This window comes from Rhipicephalus microplus, chromosome 1, assembly GCF_043290135.1.
Source record: "Rhipicephalus microplus isolate Deutch F79 chromosome 1, USDA_Rmic, whole genome shotgun sequence".
NCBI classification, from domain to species: domain Eukaryota; kingdom Metazoa; phylum Arthropoda; class Arachnida; order Ixodida; family Ixodidae; genus Rhipicephalus; species Rhipicephalus microplus.
The window spans coordinates 211,395,010-211,418,728 of record NC_134700.1 but is presented as its reverse complement, the minus strand read 5'-3'; the positions used below and the strand labels follow the sequence as shown (position 1 = coordinate 211,418,728).

General features: G+C 45.9%; 1 protein-coding gene across 4 annotated transcripts in view; it reads right to left on the bottom strand.

The window, feature by feature from the left end:
* The window catches only part of LOC142805602 (ornithine decarboxylase-like), a 51,842-nt gene that overhangs the window by 9,859 nt on the left and 18,264 nt on the right, over positions 1–23,719 (bottom strand). The window contains exons 1-6 of one of the 4 annotated variants that reach the window (XM_075891200.1): positions 23,621–23,718; positions 20,326–20,490; positions 19,689–19,778; positions 17,733–17,832; positions 5,928–6,004; positions 761–927 (exon numbers count right to left, since the gene is read on the bottom strand). In XM_075891200.1, coding sequence (XP_075747315.1) covers positions 761–927; positions 5,928–6,004; positions 17,733–17,832; positions 19,689–19,778; positions 20,326–20,439 — 548 coding nt within the window. In that variant the 5' untranslated portion in view covers positions 20,440–20,490; positions 23,621–23,718. Of the gene's footprint in view, positions 1–760; positions 928–5,927; positions 6,005–17,732; positions 17,833–19,688; positions 19,779–20,325; positions 20,491–23,620; position 23,719 lie in introns of those variants that run through there. The other 3 variants (XM_075891199.1, XM_075891202.1, XM_075891201.1) reach the window with 3 other exon arrangements.

Here is a 23,719-nt window from a genome sequence, read left to right as displayed (position 1 = left end):
GACCTCCCTGCCTTTCATTTCTTCCCTTCTTCCTTCCTTCCTCCTCCTCCCGGTGTCTACGTGGGCGTCGTTGGTTGCGAGCGAAAAATCTGCGTTCTCTTTGGGTGACATTTCGAGAGAGATAATAAAAACGTTTGGTTTTAGCAGGAAATATCATTCCCAACTCCAGTGTGGCAAGAAGAATCTCTGGCACAGCAGCAAGCCCATGCTTGATATCACCTCTCAAGTAAACACTGCATGAGTGTTATGTGCATGGTGTGAAGAGCGTCGTGAACACTTGTAATATTGAATGGAAGAAACGTAAAATACCATCACGGCCGTCAAACCACGTCGATTGCGCAACGAGTGGTTGGTTTAGTGGCTCACCGATTACAAAGCACAGAGGTCTAATTGATCATCATTATCAGCGGCAGCATAAACAAAGCGTGCCGCTGCGCGTGCTGCCTTACGGGCCCGCAGTGGGTATACATAGTTCAAGCGCAAGATGGAAATAACCTTGGCGTCGTGTTCGTCTCGCAACTATAGTTCAAGTAGGTATTCTCGCTTAGCTTCAAACAGCCAATTCCGCTCTTACATACTTTCTTTTTCTTGTGGCATGATTGAAGTGTCTGCCGAGACGCGAATGCGCAAGTCTAGTGATTGAGCATACGATCTAAAATGGGCGCGATTACACTATCGTGTTCAACTTTGGCAAGCGAAGTTCAAACGTACCCCCAGGTGTTTTCTCAACCATTTTGTAAAATGCACACAGTCACTGTACCTCGCACGTTTGTCCTTGATCTTGGTCAGCTCTTCCGCGGAGTCGAATGTCATGAGCCTAACGCCGTTTTGCTGAGCAAATTCAAGGTCCGAGACGCTCTTTATGGTGTTTGCGTACACAATTCGATCCGGATCAACACCCATGTTGAGCACCGCGCTGAGTTCACCCTGAAGAGAGGATACGAAAGCTCGGCAAAGAATATCGGAGAAAAAGAAATAGTTCAGCTTGCACTACCTCGCCCAAAGCTATATGTGAGAGCAGAGATGATGTGCATCTAGCTTTGGCCCTCGAACCTCTATTTCCCACTCCTATACCATGCTATATTGTAGTGAGCTAGATTATTGTTGAAATAGAAATTATATGGACTCTCTCGGCTGGATTTTGCCGCTGGCGTCGGCATCGACATCGACGTCAATTACCGTATAAATATTTCTCTATATATGAAAACGCAAGAAAGAAAAATAATCGAGAAAAAGACACCGGTGCGCAGAATCGAGCGTGGGACCTCTGAAGCATGAGGAGGCGTTAATCACTGAGCTACGAAGGAACGCCTCCTCCAATGTTCAAACGGCAATCTATTTATATCTACTGCTTACCGCTGGTGACAGGCACCTCGGGGTGAAATATCGTGTTTTCAGGGTTACAAGCAAGATGACGCAATGAGCAAGCGTCTCCCCATCGTCGCGACGCGGTGGCGCGCGCTCTCATCTCCCATGCGTATACTTTGCTCTGTGGAGAGGAGGGGGTGGACGCTCACTCGCGCGCCCTTATCTCGCGGTGGGGAACATCATACGTTTTGCCTGGCCTTGTGCTTTCTCCCGAACGATTCGGTTGTAGATACCGGGTGCACAAGGTTCACTGCAGTCATTGCACAGTCTCCCTTTGCTAAAATGGCGGCTTTTCAGACACAGCGAAGTGACAACTGAGACTCGTGTTTTCGTTCATCTGTACCTCTGAGTACATTTTGGGCGTCATTAGTGCGTGAGAAATGTGGGGCACGTTTTGATCTGGTGGCCATTCTACACGTGATCTTCCAATTTGTTGCTATCACGTTCATTGTTCCGCCTTTGCGGCGAAGCTGTAAATTTTATGCACTATGTTTACAATGCAACAAAATACTATACTATATTATACGATAGTATATATAATTATGCTTTCTGTTCATTTCTTTGTATATCTGTTTATTTCTATTTGCTTATTTCTCTCTGTCTTTATTTCTCTTTCTTTGTATGCAATGTTTTACCCTCTTCCTTCCCCCTTTACCTTCCCGACCCCACGCTTAGATATGTCGTCATCCCCACCCTCAATTCCTTTCCATACCACCTTGCATTACTGTAATATACATAGATATGCTTTGCTTGCATGCCTCGGTAGCCTATTAGTTATCATGCTTGCCTTGAGACCATGGATAAGTGGGTTCGAATCTCGCCTCACCAAGAAATTTTATCACTAAGCAGATATTTTAGTGGTGAAGCTCTTCAGAATCGTTTCCTTCTGAGTGCATATGCAATATGCATGCAGCCACATCTAGGTTATTAAGTGCTAACAAGATGTTGTGTGTATATGACTTTGGAAATAATAAATATAGATGGCGTTACTGGTTTTCGTATAGTTGACGATTAAAGAGAATGGATGGCGCTGTTACAATAAGAAATTCACAGCACATTCACGCAGTGAATGAAATTGAGTCAGGCGAAGCGTCCGTCCATCCGATGCGTGTTCTCGTGTGATAGGAGTGTACGGACGGATGGACAGACGGACATCCCTCTTCTCTGCATCTCTCTTTCGTTGTTTCTCTCTCTCTCTGCGCTCACGATCTCGCCCATCAGCGTAATTGCATCGTCTGCGGGAAACAATGGCGCAAGTGCTGTGGGAAAGGGCAAAAGAGGATCAAGAGAGCAACTGCTCACTCATAATAATGGTCATTGGCAATTCACGATAAGTGGCAAATCTGTATCATAACTAAAGCCTAAGTATAGCATATACCGGGCTTTTTAAAGCGAATATGTGCTTCAGCCACGTCCCTACTTGAAACCATACACCCACAACAATAGCTAGTTACTATGGGAATGAGATGGTCGTTCAACTCACGTTGTAACTTCGCGTTCATTTTGTCATTACTTTCGTGTCACATATGGATGATTAACAACATTTATTTTCATGAGCTCCCCTCCATTTGCGAAGATCCCACCGAGCGCATTTGCCATTTTTCGTATGGCATTTTTCTAGCAGCATTTTATGACGAAGTCAGCAATTTGTCATGCTGTTGTCACGAGGGTTGATATTAGGCTTTACGAATCACAATTAACATTCCAAATCAGCGAAATGCTGGTGCCTTCGCACGTTTATGTTATGAAACACCTGTTTCCCGGTTTCTTGCTCCAGCTAGTGCGTCACGTCTTAATATAAAAAAAATAACTTTAAAAATTCAAAGCGAAGGGTCAAGGTATAAACAGTCGAGGTGCGTAGGATGGTCTTACGACTATTTATTTCAGTGTTACACAGAGTGATATCGCCCTCCACCACCAAAGTCTCTTGCTTATATTCTCCTGTACTACAAAACTTTCGCCGTTATTTTCAGGGTGGTGTTTATGCTAAATGAATTATGGCTGCAGCACAGGTAATTGCTGTGTACGCAAACGTTTCCACCCAGATGTTTGCACCGAGGCTGCGACGATGAAGTTAGCAAGCTGGTTGAAATTTTCATGCAAAAACAATGTCTATAAACGACGAGCTATGCGTTATTAATAACATGACAATTGTTGTAATCACATCATGCCTTAAAAGCATGATATGATTATTAAGGACGCAGTGGAGGGCTGCGGCAATTTCGACCACCTAAGTTTGTTTGAAGTATACTCAGTTTAAACACGTGGAGGGGCCTGTAGCATTCGGCACCCATTTAAATGCAGCCGCCGCGGCAGAGACTCGGCAGCCAAGCATTATGACCGCTGAAATATCACGATGTATCTATGTGCTACCGAAAAATGCTGAACGCTGGATATTTTTTTCAAGTTTCAGTCAAAAGGTGATTTCCGCATTTTCGTGTTCTCCGCATGGCTTAATATAAAGCTGCATAAAACCAGAATCTCCGATACTCAGCAATGTCTGCCCCGCCGCGGTAGTCTAGTGGCTAAGGTACTCGGCTTCTGACCCGCAGGTCGCGTCATCAAACCCGGCTGCGGCGGCTGTATTTCCGATGGAGGCGGAAATGTTGTAGGCCCGTGTGCTCAGACTTGGGTGCACGTTAAAGAACCCCTGGTGGTCGAAATTTCCGAAGCCCTTCACTACGGCGTCTCTGATCATCATATGGTGGTTTTGGGACGTTAAATCCCACATATAAATCAATCAATCAATCAATCAATCAATCAATCAAATCAGCGATGTCTTAATTCACAAGGCGCGACGCTCCACAAAGTAAGCAGAATGATTTTAAATAATTTTGAGAGCTGGGCTAGCTGGTCACTCATCATTATACCACATGTGACGCACATATGACGAGGACAAAGAGGGAACGACACTCGCTACCGGAGTGTCTTGTTCTTCTTGTTCCCTTTCTTCCCTTTAAAAGTGCACTACTTCATTATATGATATAATGGTCAGAACGGTTTTACTAACAGCGAAGTTGTTCAAACAAAAGGTTGGTTAGTACGGAATGCGCAGAAAAGAAACTCGCTGAGCGATTACGTCACCCAAAGGCTAGTGTCGTAAACACTCGACTATCCAGTCGTGCAAGCAGAACAAGTATTTGTGGCAACCATACGATAGCGTTGGTATGAACGAGAGAAGGAAACAAAAATAGAAAGAGAAAAAGAGAGGGAGAGAAGAAGCAGAGTAAGAGAGAGAAAAAAAGAAAGAGAAAGATGGATAAACAAATAGTTGAAAAACTAGGGAGAGAAATAGATATGGAAATCCTCGACTTTGCTTCCTATATAGGCTCAACATTGGTTTCGCAGGCTTCGCTGCCTTTTCTTATTCTTGTATGAGAGAGAGACAGAGAGAGAGAAAACTTGTTTACAGACTACGTCTAGTCTGAACTGGCAATATGTAGCTTGGCTTGTATGTTAAGTAAAGCTGCCTGCACCACATTTTCTTGAATCTTGGCACCACTAGTTCGAAGCGGCGCTGATTTTTTAACTACACATTTCTCCTTCACGCCGAGTGACTGTGAATGAGCGATACGTCATCCATTCGAGAGACTTGAGTAATTTAAATAGGTATACCTCTGATAACGGTGAGCCTCAGTCATTGCCTGTCGTTTAATGACCAATGAGAAATCGCACTTCAAATACTGGCTTCATCATACCAGGCTTTGAGAGACTTACTAGAAACCATATGGACGCTGTCCTGATTAAATAAACGTAAAAAAATAATTGTAAGGCTTTAAATAGGGCTTTCTATGCAAAAAATAGTAAACTTGGTGCCCCTTAACTGGATCGGGACAGATAATATTGACACGCACGGACAACGTTAACATTCAAGTGCGAGCCTTTACTTTCGCAAGCGCGTTACGAAGATAAACATCACGAGGTGATTCAAAATAGACACTAGAGCAACAACACACAAACGCACATCAAGAAATCGATACATCTTCACCTCTGTAATAACAACATGCTTAGAAATTTGTGAAGCGACAACTGTGAAACCGGCATTTCTTCATTCGGTAATGTCGACGAAGGCTTGCCCATGTACATGCCGATCATGCTTACAGTTTCATACGCGTTATTAGTTTCTGTCGTGCTCTTACTTGCGCTGTTTTTAAGGATATTCATATTTTATAAAACGGGGTAAAGTCATGCCACCGGCAAGGGTTGCCGAGAAGGCCTGAAAGATATTTTTCGACTAATGGTGTTCATTAGGCTTATGAATAATGTGGTGATCTCCTGGACATTATGCACGCGTTTTCACGCATATTAGGTATTTACAAGACCTAAATACCTAGTAATGAAGGTCATTGTATACAAATATATCGCAAGACATCAATGTATGACCACAGCAGTTTAAACAGAAAAAGATGCATATTTTGAACGTAATCACGAATGTTCTGATTGCACGCGTCCAAAAGTCGAAAATGAAACACATGCTAATTACATAGGGTCCACAAATTTCTAGTGTGCTACACGAAAGATTCTGATAGAAGGATAAGACTTCAGTTGGCATCTCTTACCTTGTTAGAGCAGTCGAAGCCGACACCATGACTGTTGAGAACGTTGAGGACAATTGGGTCTCGGCAGGCTTTGATGGCTGGGAGATGTTGAGACGGCAAGAGATAAGAGTATAAATTGTATTCGTTAAGACGACGAGGACAACAATATTATTATCATCATCATCATTATCATCATCAAAAACAACAACAACAGCAACAACAACAATGACAACGACGACGAAACTGGGACAGCCGGCACTGCCTCTAAGAAGACGACATGACTTGCTCAAACGTTAGGGTGAGGCTAAAGCAAGTTGGTGCATGCTCATGACAGGGAAAAAGACAGCGCAATATTTTAACACACCACACAAAGATGAAAAAGGCAGGACAGTAGTAATCTTTGTCGAAATATCGTGCTGTTCTTTTTTGTGTTTTGAAAAGTCAGCTCTGTAGGCCCACCTCCCGTTCAAGAATTTTTCATCCCCTGAAGAAAGGTAGTCCTTTCAAGAGTACATTATCAGAAGTACTTAACTCTTTACTCTCACTGGGGTGGTCTAGTCGCTAGGGTAATCAGCTTCTGACCCGCAGGTCGCAGAATGAGATCCTGTCCATGGCGGCTGCATTTTTGATGAAGGTGAAAATGCTATAGGCTCGTGTGCTCAGATTTTGGGTACGTTAAAGAACCCCAAAGTGTCAAAATTTTCTGAGCCCTCTACTACGGCTTCTCTCATAATCATATGGTGGTCTTGGGGCGTTAATTCTCCCATATCTATCTATCTTTACCTCTTTACTGTGTCTTGTGCTGCTACAACTCATAATAATTTCCTACACAGCACAGAGGAAAATTTTTACAGGGTTTCTTACCGCATGCTAAACGACTTCGTTGCGAAAGCTATTGCGTCTATACAAATTTAACGTCTCTAATATTTCTGCGTGATCTTAAAAAACTCTGAATTACTTGAAATTGCTAAACATTACTCGCAGTCATTTTTTAATACTCTCTATAACAAACGACTACACGAAGGTCGCTGCTTTAATGTCTATTTGGAATGCCATCGGACGGCCTACACTCCATCCAATGAGAATTACATCTACGGCATGTGCACTCGTAGAGGACAGGTGAAGGACAGTGGAATGCACTTGTTATTATATTTGCGTATCACGCCACTTGATACGCAAAATAAACTGGAGCACGCCACCAACATTCCGTCACAAGCATAGCTGCGAGACACAGCTTGCACAGGGAAGCTTGCAAAAAGGTGATTTTGTCTTAAGATTCATCTCGAGCAGCATGCAATTATTCAATTATAAATGCACGCAATTTTCGAATTGTAAAAAGAAGTGCGACAAACGCATTGATGAGACACAACGTGGGACGGCCAAACAATCGATTAATTACCAAATTCTTCTCAAATTTGTGAGAAAAAATATGTTCTTTGGCTATTACGTGACAAGTAATCTAGCAATATGTGGGAGTTGAGATCATGCCTGGACATTTAACAGTGACCACTGATAATATTGACCCAGGAAATGTCACAGCTGCTTTTTACGTAAGTTTAAACAGAGTCGATAGCATCGCACTTACTTTTTTATCGCGATGATACGTATTCGAGTTCACTGTAAATAAAAAAAGTCTCATAATGTCAACTCGACGGTCGAGGTGTGCTAGTGCAAACGCTGTGCTCTACAATAACTGCTATGTCACAGTACGAGAGAGAGAGAGAGAAAATTTAATGCGGAAAGGCAGGGAGGTTAACCAGAAAACATATCCGGTTTGCTACCCTGCACTGGGGAAGGGGTAAGGGGAAAAAAAAAGGGGAAAGGGAGGAAGAGAAGCACAAACACACACACACACACTCGCACACAGTAGTGTCACAATCGTTCAACGAGGCGGGTCGCTCGCAGAAACTTCATCAGCGCCTTCGTTGCTTTCTGGCGTGAGGCTCGATCTTTCCGACATTCCAAGATTGACTGCTCAGAAAATGGCTGGTCGTCGAGGCGAGCAAACACTGCTGAGAGGGACTGTCGCTGAGAGCTGTACTGGGGGCACTGACATAAAATATGTTCAATTGTTTCGTCATTGTCGCAATGGTCGCATGTAGCGCTGTCTCTCATTCCGATGCGGCAGGCAAAAGCGTTCGTGAAAGACACCCCAAGCCACATACGGCAGAGAAGGGTCGTCTCGGATCGGGGTAGGCCAGATGGAATAGTAAGTCGTAGGCATGGGTCCAGGCGGTGAAGACGGGTGTGGAGAAAACCGGGCGTATTCCGCATAGACCTTGCGACATCCTGCGCAAGCGTATTAATCTTTGCTGCTGCGTCGCTTCTTGATAGTGGAATAGGTTCCATCACTCCATTTTCGTGAGCATTCTTAGCTGCATTGTCGGCATGTTCGTTACCGATGATGCCGCAATGGCCTGGTAACCACTGAAAAGATATGTCATGTCCTTCGTCTATTAGGTGATGGTACAGTTGTCGTATTTCGAGCGCCAATTGGTCTTGAGGTCCACGACGTAGAGCATTGTGTAGACATTGGAGAGCTGGTTTCGAATCAGTAAAAATGCTCCATTTTTGTGGTGTCTCTTGGTCAATCCTGCGGAGTGCGCTGCGGAGTGCCGCGAGCTCCACGGCTGTCGATGTCGTCTTGTGTGACGTTCTGAACTGGATGGTTTCGGCTCTTGCTGGGAAGATCACAGCTCCTGCAGATCCTCCAACAGTTGTCGAGCCATCCGTGTAAAGTTTGACATGATCTTTGTATTCTTCGTGTAGCATGAGTAGAATCATCTGCTTTAAAGCTGGCGCCGAGAGCTCCGCCTTCTTGCGAATCCCCGGCACTGTCAAGCGCAGTTTTGGTCGGTCCAAGCACCAAGGAGGTGTTAGTATCCGTTCCGGAGGCGTGTAGACTGTTGGAAGGCACTCACGGAAAGTCAATACTCTCTTACAGAAGGAGGCACTCGGTCGATCTTCTGGAAGCGAAGCTAGGTGGTGGGCAGGGGCGCGAGCAAGGTGTCTAATATGAGCTCTAAGCACCTCCAAAGTAATGTGCACTGTGGCCGGATGATCTTTGGCGATTGCGATGGTTTCCGCTGTTGATGTACAGCGTGGTAATCCAAGACAAACTCTGAGTGCCTGGCCCTGGGCGTTTTCTATTGTGCGTATACTGCTTTTGCAAGCGTTCGTCAGAACCGGCAAGCTATACCGCAGGTACCCCAGAAACAGCGTTTTGTACAAATGCAACATCGCGTGCACTGATGTGCCCCACGTTTTGCCTCCGAGGAACTTGAAAAGTTGTGCGATGGCCGTTAGGCGCTTCTTTAGAGTGGCCACATGGGGACTCCAGCAGAGATTTCGATCGATCGTGACCCCCAAAAACCTGTGGGTCCTGGCGTAGCAGACACTGTGTCCATCGATGGTGATGGGAAATGACGTCATTGCCTTCCGCGTGAACGCGACCAGCGCCGATTTCTCAGGAGAAATCTCGAGGCCTTGTTCTCTAAGGTACGCCGATATTGAATTCGCTGCTTTCTGGAGTCTCGCACGTACCTGAGGACGTGTTACACCTGATGTCCAGGCACAAATATCATCTGCATAGAGAGATATCTGCACGGAATCTGGTATGCGTTCAACGAGACCGATCAGAACCAGGTTGAACAGTGTGGGGCTCAATACACCACCTTGAGGAACACCACGGTGTGTATAATGTTCAGAAGTCGGCCCATCATCAGTTTGCATAAACAATGATCTCATATGTAGGTAGCATTGGATCCAGTGGTACACTCGCCCACCCAAACCAACTGACTCGAGGGCGTCAAGTATGGCTTCATGAGAAACATTGTCATATGCTCCTTTGACATCTAAAAATAGTGCGACAGATAACCGTCTGCTCATTTTCTGGTGTTGTACGTAGGTCACCAGGTCAATGACATTGTCAATGGAGCTCCGAAGACGACGAAAACCGGCCATGGCGTCTGGATATATTCTATGGCGTTCTAGGAACCACTCGAGTCTGGCAAGGATCATTCGCTCCATCAGCTTCCCTACGCAACTAGCCAGCGCTATTGGGCGGTATGATGTCAGCTCTAGAGGCGATTTTCCAGGTTTGAGAAGTGCAACCAACCGGCTTGTTTTCCACTCTCTGGGGACCGTTCCATCTCTCCAAGACTCATTGAATACTTCCAGCAAAGCACTTCGTGCTCGATCACCGAGATTGCATAATAGGCGGTATGATATGCCATCCGGCCCAGGCGATGACGATCGATTGCATGAAGCAAGAGCCATATTTAGTTCTTCCATTGAAAAAGGCAGGTCCAGGTGCGGGTCCAGTGAATGTGGCGTGTAATCAGCAGTAAGGGCTTCTGTGCAATTTGGCGGGCCCGCAATCTTCCTACAAAAGTCTTCCGCTACCTCGATATCCCTTCTATTTTGGAAAAGGGCCAAGGCTTTAAACGGAAAACGTTGTTGAGGAAATATGCGTAGGCCTCGCACGGTTCGCCATATTTGAGAAAGCGGTTTGCGAGGGTCTAGACTCGCGCAAAATTTCGCCCACCGTTGAAACTCCAGTTTGTCTATACGACGCTGGATCTTCTTTTGCATGCGCCTGGCCATCCGTAGATCTTGAATGGATTTTGTGCGTCGATATCTACGCTCCGCACGCCGACGAATCGCACGGAGTCGCTCTAACTCCATGTCCGTTTCTGAGGGCCTTGAAGAATATGCCAGCGTGCGCATCGCACTCTGCGCTGCTTGTTTGATCGCTTGCTCAATGCCAGAGGTTAAGCCTTTTTCACAAGCGTGTTCAATGTTGGTTGTGAATGCTGAAAGATCGATCCTCCGTACGGTTTTCGGCGGGTGGTCGCTAGCAAAGCCTTCGATGGTGAGATAACTGGGGATGTGATCGCTACCATGTGTCTCGATGTCTAAAAACCACTTAACGCTTGTGGCGAAGCGACGTGACACGAACGTCAAGTCCAAACAGCTGCTGTACGTTAATCCTCGCAGAAATGTAGGGCTCCCATCATTAAGTAGAGACAGTTCATGAGTCGATACAAATGAAGCCAGCCTCCGGCCCGTGGTATTGACTTTTGAACTTCCCCAGATTGGGTGGTGGGCGTTGAAGTCCCCTATAATTATCCACGGATCCGGGACGCTCGAAAGAATGTCATCCAGTCTTTGGCAATCAAAACGGGCTGAGGGAGATAAGTAGACACCTATTAATGTGAAGGTGAGGGTTTTCTGCTTCACAGTCAGGCAAATATATTGGTTCTCATCATGAGGCGACACAGGTTGAATGATGTAGGTAAGCTCCCGACGAATATACACAATGACCTTGCTGCTTTCGTTTCGGGTTTTGGACGGGATTGATTCGTAGCCGGATAGCCTGATCGGGTTTGATAATTTCGGTTCACATATTACGATGATTGGGAAACGGTTAGAAAACACGTACTGACGAAAATCGGAAATCCGTGATCTAAGTCCTCTTGCGTTCCACTGGATGACTGATGCTTCTCTGACGTCTTTGCGGAACGATTGTTGATCTCCTGCCATGACTCTACGCGAGGGAGGCGAGGACTGGGCTCAGCGCGTCCAACACCTGTAACCCGCTTCGAGCGGTTGGAGTTCCCAGGCTTCTTAGTATGTCTGCCATGACAGCGACGAGGGATCGTAACATCGGGATGATCTGTCGATCGACCCTTGACACATCCTCAACGGAAGTAGACTCGGTGGAAGGTGTAGGGCGGCGAGGCCTCGCAGGAGGCTCCTTTGCCGGCTGCGTACGCGGAAGCGTAGGCCACTCATCCGCAGCTGTGAGCTTCTCCACTTCATTTCGCTTCGTGTTTACTACTTCTCTCGTGCTCGGAGGAAATGGGTTATGCGCAACACTCTGTCCTACACGCCTCCGTCGGCGACTACGTCGCCGCCGTACCCTTTCAGCAGCCTCTCTGTGGGTTGAATTGTCCCTAACCATTTGTTTGATAATGGCGATTTCCTTCTTAATCCGAGGGCATTCCTTGGATGCAGCATCATGCGGACCATCACAGTTTCTGCACTTCAGACTTGTTGCCCGACATGCGTCTGCAGTGTGCGGCTCAGCGCATCGGGGGCATACTGTGGTGTTTGTACATACACTCTTGATGTGACCAATTTTCATGCAGTTATGGCACTGGAGTGGTTTAGGGACAAATGGTCGAACAGGATGTCGGAAGTGTCCCACTTTGACATGCGACGGAATGGAATCTCCTTTGAACATTATCTTTACACATCGGGTGTTTCCGAGGCGAAGTACATTCGCGATGAGAACTCCTTCGTTCGCTGGTTTTATGAGAGTTGGGAGGTCCGAATTTGCTATGGCCAAATCAATGTCGTAGATTACTCCCGCCGTGCAGGCACCGTCCATTGGAATAACCGGTCGAACTTTGATGCCTCCCAAATCTGATACTCTGCGAAGCTTGTCTATGGCGCTGGCAGTCATTGTGTCCACAGCTAGAATATTCTTCCGCGTGTTCACCCGGATATCCTTAATGTCGTTTGGTGCTACCCCCTCAAAGTACATAGAGAGAGCTTGCCTGTTTACTGCTCGAAGGTTGATGGTGGAGTCCTCGGGCATGAAGAGGATGGTGTGCGGCCAGCATTCTCCTTTTGAATGAGACGTTAATGTCCCTGCTGGTGAAGACGACTTGATACTTCTTCTTTTGGCCTTCCTGCTTCTCACGGTCTCGAAGTCGTCATCCGACGAGTCGTCGCCAGTGGCCGAGTACAGTTCCGTGTCCTCGCTGGTGCTCGAACAGGTGCTTCGTTTCCGCGACGAGCTTGCCAAAGGTGGTCTATGGTCGGACAGAGCCGCAGAAGGCTCCATGTCCACAGCCATGATGCAGTGACTATCACCGTTGGCCTCACTGGTTCTGGGCCAGGCGCGCTGATTTACCGAGGAGCTCGCCATAGCAGACCTCTGGCTGGGCGGACCAGTGGATGACTCCGCGTCCGTCGCCTTGGGGCAGGGAGCAGCGTCTCCCGTAAAAAGCGAAAAACTTGATAACAATGCTCGGAGCCGAAAGCAGAAGCGTTCTATGAAGAGACACTTCGTCGTCGTCACAGTACGAAAGACGAGGGTGTCTGCGGCAGTCAACGTAAAAGTGTAAGAACGGTGCAGAAAATGCCTAGGCTGCTTTTGCACGAATTCCGAAGCACTGACAGTGATAGGTCGCTTGACCGAAGGCAGTTATGGCTTTTGGAGTTTGCTTATATTTAACTTTTTTTTTTGGCACGGTTCGACGGTTCGAGAAAAGCCTATTTGAAAGACACATCACGTACTGTTGTATCACCTTGTTGCCGTTTCGTTACCTTTTCAGAGAAGTTGTAGTGCGTGTTACATTTTTGATCTCATTGTTTTTACGCAATAGTTCACTGTGACAGCTGCTGTTTTCGTTTTTTACTACCCTATACACGAATTTGATTATGGTTATATACCATTATTCTCTGCCATTTCACACTGCAGCTGCACTGTTATAGTGCATATAAGTGCATTGTAATTGACAGTTCAGTATACTATGGAAAGAAAGTGGCTATGTCTCTTTAGATAGGACTAGCACGAAAATTAACGCGTCTTCACACATTGATTAATTGATATCTGGGGTTTAACGTCTCAAAACCACCATATGATTATGAGAAACGCCGTAGTGGAGGACTCCGGAAATTTGGACCACCTGGGGTTCTTTAACGTGCCCCCAAATCTGAGCACATGGGCCTATAACATTTCCACCTTGATCGGAAATGCAGCCGCCGCAGCCGGGATGTGTCTTCGCAGAGGAAGGGCAGCATTTTTTCTGCATTGTTTCGCCGCAACGGCGAGGGAATGAATGCATTCTACAGCAGTAAATGGCAAAGTGACGCAATGAATAACAACCAGCTCGAAACCTGCAGCGCACACCTGAAGCAGAAAGCACGCACGAAATGAGCCCATACAAGACATGCGCGCACTGGCAGCTGTCACATATCGACACTTAAAGCTTGCTATTCAAACAGAAAGACTCCCGAAATGAACGCATAAGTATTCACAGCACTAGCGCGAGCAACTGTCACAATTCTTACTTCCTCGTGTGTGGGCTGCAGCATGCTCGTTTCGTAAATGAGGCCGCGGCAGCGAGTTAAGTGACCTTCGTTCTCTCCCGAATTCCGAGTATGATGAGCACGTGTGCAGGGGAGCCCACTCTCCGCGGGGGTGGCACTATAGGTCACTCTGCCGGCGCTCGTCAAACGCTATGGAGGCGACAACCTTGAGAGAGCACCCAACGCGAGACCATCGCGCCATCTGGCTACTGATGACAAAAACGCGCTGAATTTGCTAAGCTCAGAGAACTGCCAAGTGGTATTCGATGTACATAAATAGCCTTCCGTTAGCCTCTCTGACAGCATACGCTTCGTAGTTTAGCGGCTAGTACCGCGCGCTGCGAATAGAGAGGTGGCTGGTTTGACGCCCCGCGACGCAACCTATTCTTCGTGTTTGTTTTTTGCAACTTATTAGAATTTAATTTACAACGTCATATCCGCAACGGAAGTACGTCAGCGGAGCCGTGGTGGACGCTGCCGTAAACACTTTTGTGATAAAACACCTAATAACCGAAGACGTGGCACAGCCTTTCAGGTCAAATGTTTGCATCAGAAGATGTTTGAACCACTTGGTTTTAGTTTTGGTGACAAGTGTGCTCATAACGAGAAGTTTGCGTAGAGAGAAAGAAAGGTGTCTCATATTGAGCTACAGCAGTGCGGTGTTCATCAGTTGCTGACCATGGTTTTGACTGTTTCTGCCCGCATGCGGATCCGGCAAGCAACAGCTTCATTTTAACGATGCGACGCTCGTGCGATGTCACAAGGTACAGACATGGTGGAAGCTGTTCAGGCTGATGAGCAATCAGCCGTGGTTGACATCCTGATGGGAAACTCGGTCGCTACTTAGCAATGGACGTGCTATCAGTTGAGGGTCCTATTACATACAAAATAACTATCATCACGTGGGGGGGGGGGGGGTTTTGGTGGTGTTGCATAATAAAAGATGGATGTGGAGCATGTTGCGAAATAATTAAAACACTCTTGTTGTGGCTGCATTGTGAACGAAATCACAGGTTGACGAAAGTTGCGGCTTTTACACTCGTCCTACGCAAAATGTGTACAGGAGTTACGCATTCGTTAAGAAAATGCCAGTGTATGATGGGACAAATGTTTGTTTATTGTTTTCATGATACTTTTGTTGATTCGACATTGGTGAGGCTCAGAGGACTGGTTATCATCAAAAACACGTAAACGAATAAATGAATAGATAATATGAGCGTTCCCGTTGAAATGGGCATTGGCCTGGAATGCTAATACTAGATTTCTTATTGGGCCTGTCGCCACATCTGCTCGACTGTAATGCTTAGAAAACAATGCTGCAAATCCGTAGCCTAGTTTAAATATAACTCTCGTTGCGTTCATTAAAGTTGCGTCCAACAAAGAAACTAGACCTCGAAAACTTTCTTCCTTCATTCAGCTGAACTTTTTGTGCTTTATGGCTAAGTAGATCTACTTTAAAAAAAAAATCGTCGCATCTAGCCCTGAAACAGGCAACATTACTTTTCCTGCAAGAGAAGCACAACGGACGCCTTCACATTTACACGGATGGCTCGGTGTCTTCAGTAAGCTCTGCAGGGGCAGTGGTTATTCCCGCGAGGAATATCACAATTAAATTCATGACCTCGCATTTGACGTCGTCGACAGCTGCAGAACTTGCAGCCATTCGTGCAGCTCTGGAGTTTATAGTGAAAGAACCTTCGGGAATTTGGTCGATCTTCTCGGACTCGAAGGCATCTCTTCAATGTCTTATATCACCCTTTCGCCATGGACCTAATGAACAGTTAGTAGCTGAAATAAGGCTCCTTCATCACCAAGCAACCGAAAAACAGCACAGCATTGTGTATCAGTGGATACCAGGCCATTGCGGTATATATGGCAATGACCGCGCAGATGAGGCCGCTAGATCTGCACACGATGGTACCCAATACACAGCCATCCCGTTCTCAAGAACCGACGCAGCTACAAGACTTCGTTCGCTTGCACGTGACCTCACACTGGCACAGTGGAACTCGACAGACTTCACAAACGCGCGCCTGCATAACTTGGATCCCGATCTGCAGCTTCGTCTTCCCCCAAGGATATCTCGAGCTGAGGAGACTCTTCTATGCCGCCTGTGGCTTGGAGTGGCCTTCACGAACGCATACTCTTATCTCATCGGGATGGCCAGCTCTCCTACATGCACTTACTGCAGTTGCGAAGAAACCATCGCGCACCTTCTGTGTGAGTGCACCCATTTCAACGTGCAAAGACAAGAGCTCACTGCAGCTCTGGATAGACTAGACAATCGGCCTTTGTCGGAACAAAGGATTCTGGGTCATTGGCCAAGCCCATCCTCAGCCCAGAAGGCTTTGAAAGCTTTGCTGCGCTTTTTGCGGACAACTGGCCTCAGAGACAAACTTTAGTGTCTTATACTCTTTGATGTTGCCTTTCCTCTGTCGCATTTTTTTTTGTAATTTCTCCCTCTCTTCGCAACATTTCTTTTTAACATCTATCATTCCCCTCACCCCTTTCCCCAGCACAGGGTAGCCAGCCGGTCTAAGAACTGGCTAACCTCCCTGTCTTTCCGCTTAAACTTTCCTCCTCCTCCTACTTTTAAAAGTTGTTAGCTTCTTGGCTGCCTCCTTGCTTTTGCGCAAGCAATACGCCAACCACCTCTTACTACTGATAAGTATCCTGGTTCTCTTCTGCCCCGCGGTGGTGTTCTAGTGGCTAAGGTACTCGGCTGCTGACCCGTAGGTCGGCAGATCGAATCGCGGCTGTGGCGGCTATATTTTCGATGGAGGCGAAAGTACTGTAGACCCGTGTGCTCAGATTTGAGTCCATGTTAAAGAACCGCAGGTGGACGAAATTTCCGGAGCCCTTCACTACGGTCTCTCTCATAATCATATGGTGGTTTTGGGACGTTAAACCCCACATGTCATCATCTTGGTTCTCTTCTGGCTTACGTTCAGCGCATGCCACTGATGTAAACAATAGCTGTCGCAGTTCAACAGCAATGTCACGCGCCACGGACTCAACAGTTACTAAAATTATTTAGGTGTTACGCTGCTCAGAAAGTCTACTAATTCTGAAATGCGAGGCACTATCTATCTATCTATCTATCTATCTATCTATCTATCTATCTATCTATCTATCTATCTATCTATCTATCTATCTATCTATCTATCTATCTATCTATCTATCTATCTATCTATCTATCTATCTATCTATCTATCTATCTATCTATCTATCTATCTATCTATCTATCTATCTATCTATCTACCTATCTATCTATCTATCTATCTATCTATCTATCTATCTATCTATCTATCTATCTATCTATCTATCTATCTATCTATCTATCTATCTATCTATCTATATATCTATCTATCTATCTATCTATCTATCTATCTATCTATCTATCTATCTATCTGTCTGTCTGTCTGTCTGTCTGTCTGTCTGTCTGTCTGTCTGTCTGTCTGTCTGTCTGTCTGTCTGTCTGTCTGTCTGTCTGTCTATCTATCTATCTATCTATCTATCTATCTATCTATCTATCTATCTATCTATCTATCTATCTATCTATCTATCTAGTTATTTAGCCAGCCGCCTGCGTCTGGGTGCTCTTGTGATCATCCCCTTGACACCGATTTTAGAGGTACGTGGGATCGGCTAAACCTTTCGGAACATAGTAAAAAAAAGAAATCAACATGTCCGCACAAGGGAGCACTTTGAGAAGTGACTCACCATAGAAAGGCATGATTCTTGGAAGGCACTGTCGCCAGAGGTCGACCTTCTTGGCAATGTCACGCACGTCGCAAACGAAGAAGGCTTCTTGCTCTGCACGCTGAGAAATTTCATCACAGTTTTGTGGGCTTCAACCAATCTCACACCATTGGTATCCACCCATTAGGTTTTAAACATAAGCAAAGCCGTCCATCTCTTTTTGCACCAGTCATAATGAAAAGGGGTGACGTATGATTTTATTTAATTAATAATAAAAAACGACGCCACCCTATGGTTATGATGACGAACTGTTCCTGACGGGGCCCACTCACGAAGGAGGAATCGGCCAATAACGCGTAGACACTGTCTATAACAGTAAAATAATGATATCAATTAATTACCGAACGAATGCATGGAATGGCGCATTTGCATAATTTCAATTAAAAATTCGGCAGATCCCACGTACCTGGGAATCGACGTTATGCACAGCATGTGGAGCGAAGGTGACCGTGTTTCAATTTTCTTATTAAGTGACATGTCACGAAATGATGCTAACTATATGTACAAATATTGCACGCACAGGCATATGTTGAAGAGTTGCAGAAGGTTATATATCCAGTTTTTTGCACTTGCGCAACGATGCCAACGGGAACATGCGTATTAGCAACACCAGAAAGTGATATGAAGCGCTGATGCTCGTCTGGACACTGCTACATAAATCAACTTCAGCGCATGGCAACTAACCACAATTGACGGTAGCCCAACCTGACGACTGTATCAAAAGAGTACATATGTAGTTTTCATAAAATCGGGTAGGCAGCACTTCAACCAATATTGACGTTTCACGAAGATTATCGTCTATTTGGAAAGTAGTTCCCGAGACTTGCCGTAGATCTGTGGTAAAATGCTTCATTGCCACGCAGAATGCTTGGGTTGGATTGCAGTTGGGACCCTGGCATTTATTTTTTGGATTTGTTGGGTCGACGCTACCGATGTCGAGTAATTTTTAACGCTCGTAGGTTAAAATTGTTCATGTGTATTCTCGTCGTTCCTGGGTAGATGCTAAGTGTCAGTCACCTTTGGCACATACCCGTATACCAGCGCCGCACACCCGCTCGTGGGTATGTGCTACCATCAGGCGGGAAGTGTTTGAAGACGTACGCGACGGGTTCGTGACATTATTCACGTCTTGAACAGTGCGTTATATTCGACTAACCATGTTACCTTCAATGCTAATTTTAGTTCATGCCAAGTTAATGGGGTGACCACGATAACATCCAAACATAAACGGCTAGATAGATACGCTCAACGTCATCGAAGTTCGCTAAGAAATGCTTCGCATTCAAAAGCTTCTACAAAATCAAATACTGTCTGCTGTTTTGAAGATTGGCATGTGTTGCCATGGGGAGCGGACGTTGGGGTTGCTTAACCCGGCACCCACCACACCACTGAACTTTTGCCGTTTGTACGTATATATACAAGCGCATACAAAAACACACGCCTTAACGTATATAAAAAATAATTGGAGCTTCCTTCCCTTCCACCCACCACTATGGTATTGTGTGTGGAGGGTGAAGGGGAGGGGGCCATCCCCCACTCCCCGTACTCCTTTCCGAACCTCAACACACTCCCGAAATAACAGGAATAACGTCCTCGCTGCACCCTTGCCGATAAAATAAGACTTCCCCAGAAAGCAATAGGTCTTATATGGAGAACTTTCTTAACAGACGGGAATAATATAACAAGAGGACAATGTTCTGTTCTAAAGGTCGTATCAAGAAGGACTCATGAGTGACAAAGGCTCATAAGCTTGTGAACTACGCACAAAGATGTACGCATTATGGCAGAGCATAAACATACTTGCTCGTGTGGCATTCGGCACGTTTTGTACTTGACGACTGAAATTATGGTTCCCTCGCTTTCTTTTTTTTTTAGTTGTGGAATGAATTGTGTGCTCACAACAAAGTGATTGCTTACCCTCTCAGCAAGAATTTGCTTGGCCACGTCATGCACCGATCCTCGAGTAAAGACGTAAGTACCGTCATCTGTCTCATAATGGTCTGGAGACTGGGACAAGAATAAGAAAAGAAAGACAACATGGTGAAGCTACGACGCCTGTCTTATTGTTTCAGCTGACCAACGATTCCGTTTCCCGGTGTATCAAATAAAGGTGGTCGAGTGAGCAAAGGAAGTTCCCTTCGGGTTAGCAGGAGTTCTAAAGGACGTCCCAGAAGGATCTCAAAACAAATGTTGGCGTCCTAGAAACGGAACTACCACGAAGCATGGGTAAATTTTAACATGAGGCACAAAGTCCTTTATTTGAAATGTGATGACATATGCTTCATATTGTTTGAAAAGCTTGTTCATGATTACCCAAGTAAGTTCATTCTTTGCATGCACTTTAGTGCTCACAAAATCCGCTCGTATCTCAAGCCCCCCCCCCCCCCCCCAAAAAAAAAAACGAGGTAAAGTGACAATATCAAAAGCACCACCTTCAGTTGGGCTGCCCACATTTTGACAATGGCGATTGGGACGTTGGTATAGTTTTCCGCTCAGATATGAGCGGTGATTGAAAGCGAGTGTATTGACGTGTAAGAGTAGAAAATTTCATTACCACACTCTGCGACATTAAAGGTCTCTGCAGAAGTCCAGGTGTGTGAACATTCGCAGCCGTCCATGGTACGGCTTTCAGCTTAGGTGATTGTAGGAGAAGGCGGCTCATCAACATTGAGACGATTCGGATGCGGTTGGTCGTGGAGCCACGATACAATATTTTGTTCTGCAAAAACAAATTTTTTTGAGAAAGGTTAACCCCCTGTTATGTCACCCGACATTGCTCGTGGTCAGCAAAGAGAGAGGGGAGGGGGAGGCACAGCAACACACCTTCATTCCCTTAATTAGTTATTTCCAAGCCCCTGCAGCCCCGCTCGGGCTTGGCATTGTTTGTGGGGCTTACACTTGTACTTTCCAGCATGCTTGCAACGTGCCCTTGTACTTCCGAGAGCCTTCAAACACGAGCACTGAGAACATGCTTAGGATTGCCGTGGTGCACGTCAGCCTCTGGCCGCTTTGCTGTAGGCCCGTGTGCTCAGATTTAGGTGCACGTTTTAAACAACCCCAGGTGGATAAAATTTTCGGAGCCCTCCACTACGGCATCTCTCATAATCGTATGGTGGTTTTGGGACGTTAAACCCCAACTACCAATCAATCAATTAACCTTTGGCCGCTTAGAAGAGTCTCGTATCTACCTATGCGCAGGTGTAGACATGCTGTGAGCCTCTTCGGGTGCACCTTCGTCTGCTGACCCGACATGCACAGCGTCCGCTGTTATCGCTACAAGTGGACTGACCAGGCTATACCTACTCACGATGCCTCGATACGCATAGACATATGCCTCCAGACTGTGCATCAGCCGTAACCTTCGGCATGCCTCCGTGGACATTGACCAAACCAGCGGTGTTCCTTCACATACGTGGAATTTCGAATAAATAGCATGTTTCTTATGTTGTGCTCAAGCAACTCACCTTTGTACCTTTGACTGACCAATACAGCGACTCTGTGCACATCTCATTCAATGGATCTGTTAATTCATCCACCTCAGCTGTGGCCTTAGTGATCCCTCAACTCAGTATTTCCCGACAGTTCAAATGAGATCACGGGTCATTTTCGACAGCTACGGAACTTCTGGCTATACAGGAAGCTATACAATTTGCGAACAGCCAAGTACCGAGCAAATACACGATTCTGTCCGATGCAAAACTATCGCTTAAGGCCATCAGTTATTGCTCAAGAAGCAGCCAATGTTACGCATTATGGCGTTAAAATTTGCCCAAGCATTCGACCTAACACACAGAAGTAGTCACTTGATTGCAAGAGCGGCAGTATACAACGTCCACATGGACGTCCAAGTACCGCATTCGTGAAGTGACGTCCCCACATCGTTGAGATGGCTCACGTGCGAATGCACGCCTCTTAGTAGTCGCGAACAGATCGTCGGAAGTAGCATCTACGACAAACTGACCCCGACATGACTTTTGACCTTCCGGCTAAAATCAGCCGAAGACAAGCTAGTGTGCTGCACCAGATTCACCTGGATGTTGCCTTCACGTGACACTATATACGTCAACCTAATCAGCTATGCGGACAGCCTGAATTGTGAGCGCTGCCAATTGCACGAAACTTTTAACCCACATGGTGTTTTGTGATTGCAAAGGAGGACCAACTTAGTTGACAAGAATAGGACAAGCACGACTTATGAAAGCTACATTTCGACAGCAATGTGTGACAAAACAATGTTAGTGACTGTTACAAGGGCTGTTTTAGACTTTATCAAAAGCACATGTCAGGATCATAAGCTGTAAGGTAATATGCAAGAGAGAGAGAGAGAAATAATTAAAAGGAAGAGACAGGGAGGTTAACCTAGACGAACTGGTTTGCTACCCTGTACGGGGGTGAGGAAAAGGGTCGGATAGAGGATAGATATAGTAAGGTAATATGCAAAGTGGCTACTGTACATACGCACCACCTTTTCTTGTCGCCATCATCATCCTTCATCCCTCTTTTTCCCCCTTTCCTTATCCACTGAAGACAGTAGCAGGCTAGAGCGTACTATAGCTCAGGCTGACCTCTCTGCCTTCTAATAAACTCTAACTCACTCACTGGGTTGCTTTTAAGCTTTCTGACTTCTCAGATCAGCCATAGCTCACTGAAACTCACAATGGGTATACAGTGCAAAGAAATAAGGACAACTCACACAGTTTCATGCTATAAAGGATTACAGCAAGCTGGACTAAAACGTGACATATTGGCTGTAGCTTTAGGTGGTGTTACGCTGCTGCACCGATGTCGAGGGTTCAATTTCAAGTGGTATGCAAAAAGCCTATGCAGTTTTCGACTGCATCTCCAGTAAATATGTAAAGGTGGTGAAAATAATTCCAATGTTCTTTCACCTTCCCCTCACTCTTCGTTTGTTGTTCTCTGTGGTCATAACGTGGTTTATGCGCGCGAAAATGCTACGATATACTTCAACGTAATATAAATGGATACCCTCTAGAATCATAAAATATAACAACGAGAGAGAGCGATAAAGAGCGATAAACATGTTTACATGGAACATATAGCTTAGTAGATGCGCGTTTTATCCACGACGACTTGGTTTCAGGCAGCCTTCCGGGCCATTGTGACCAGTCTTCGTAGAGCCTCGAGATTGGAGCTGGCCAAAGCCCTCTCCCAACGCTCGATGGTGTCGAAAGGGTAGAGGGATCTTGTAGGGGTTGATGATATGTAGGGTTCAACGTCCCAAATCACCATATGATTATGAGAGATGCCGTAGTGGAGGGCTCCGGAAATTTCGAACACCTGGGGTTCTTTAACGTGCACCAAAATCTGACCACACGGGCCTCAGAATTTTCGCGTCCATCGAAAATGCAGCCGCCGCAGCCGGGATTCGATCCCGCGACCTGCGGGTCAGCAGCCGCGTACCTTAGCCACTAGACCACCGCGGCGGGGCTCGTCAGCAGGGCTGATACACAAGGCTCAAAAAGGACTGACGATCGCTGCATCTAACTAACTGATAGGCTGTCAAAACCGGTCCTACACGCGTAACAAATGCTCTTGCCGCTTGCGCAGTGACATTTACTGTTATTTATAAATACCACATGGCGATAAAAGAAATAGAGGGGAATGTTTGGCTAGTTTATGACATGCAGAGACTCTGGAATTCTTTCAACCCGCTCTTGCAGCAAAATATCTTTTATCCTAATAAAGTAAAGATCTATTATTTAAGCAAGCAGTTTTGTCACATTCGAGTAGAGTATACCAAATACTATGGAAAGCTGATAGCAGTTAAGAAAAAAAGGCCAATCTCATTTACATCACATTCACGAAAGTACACAGAAAACTGTACTCACTACAGCGAGACCCACTAGATGAACGTATCGCTTGTATCCGCGGGAAAAACAAACTCAGGCAGTCTGTATGCTAGCCTTCAAAGATATGACTTTTGTTCC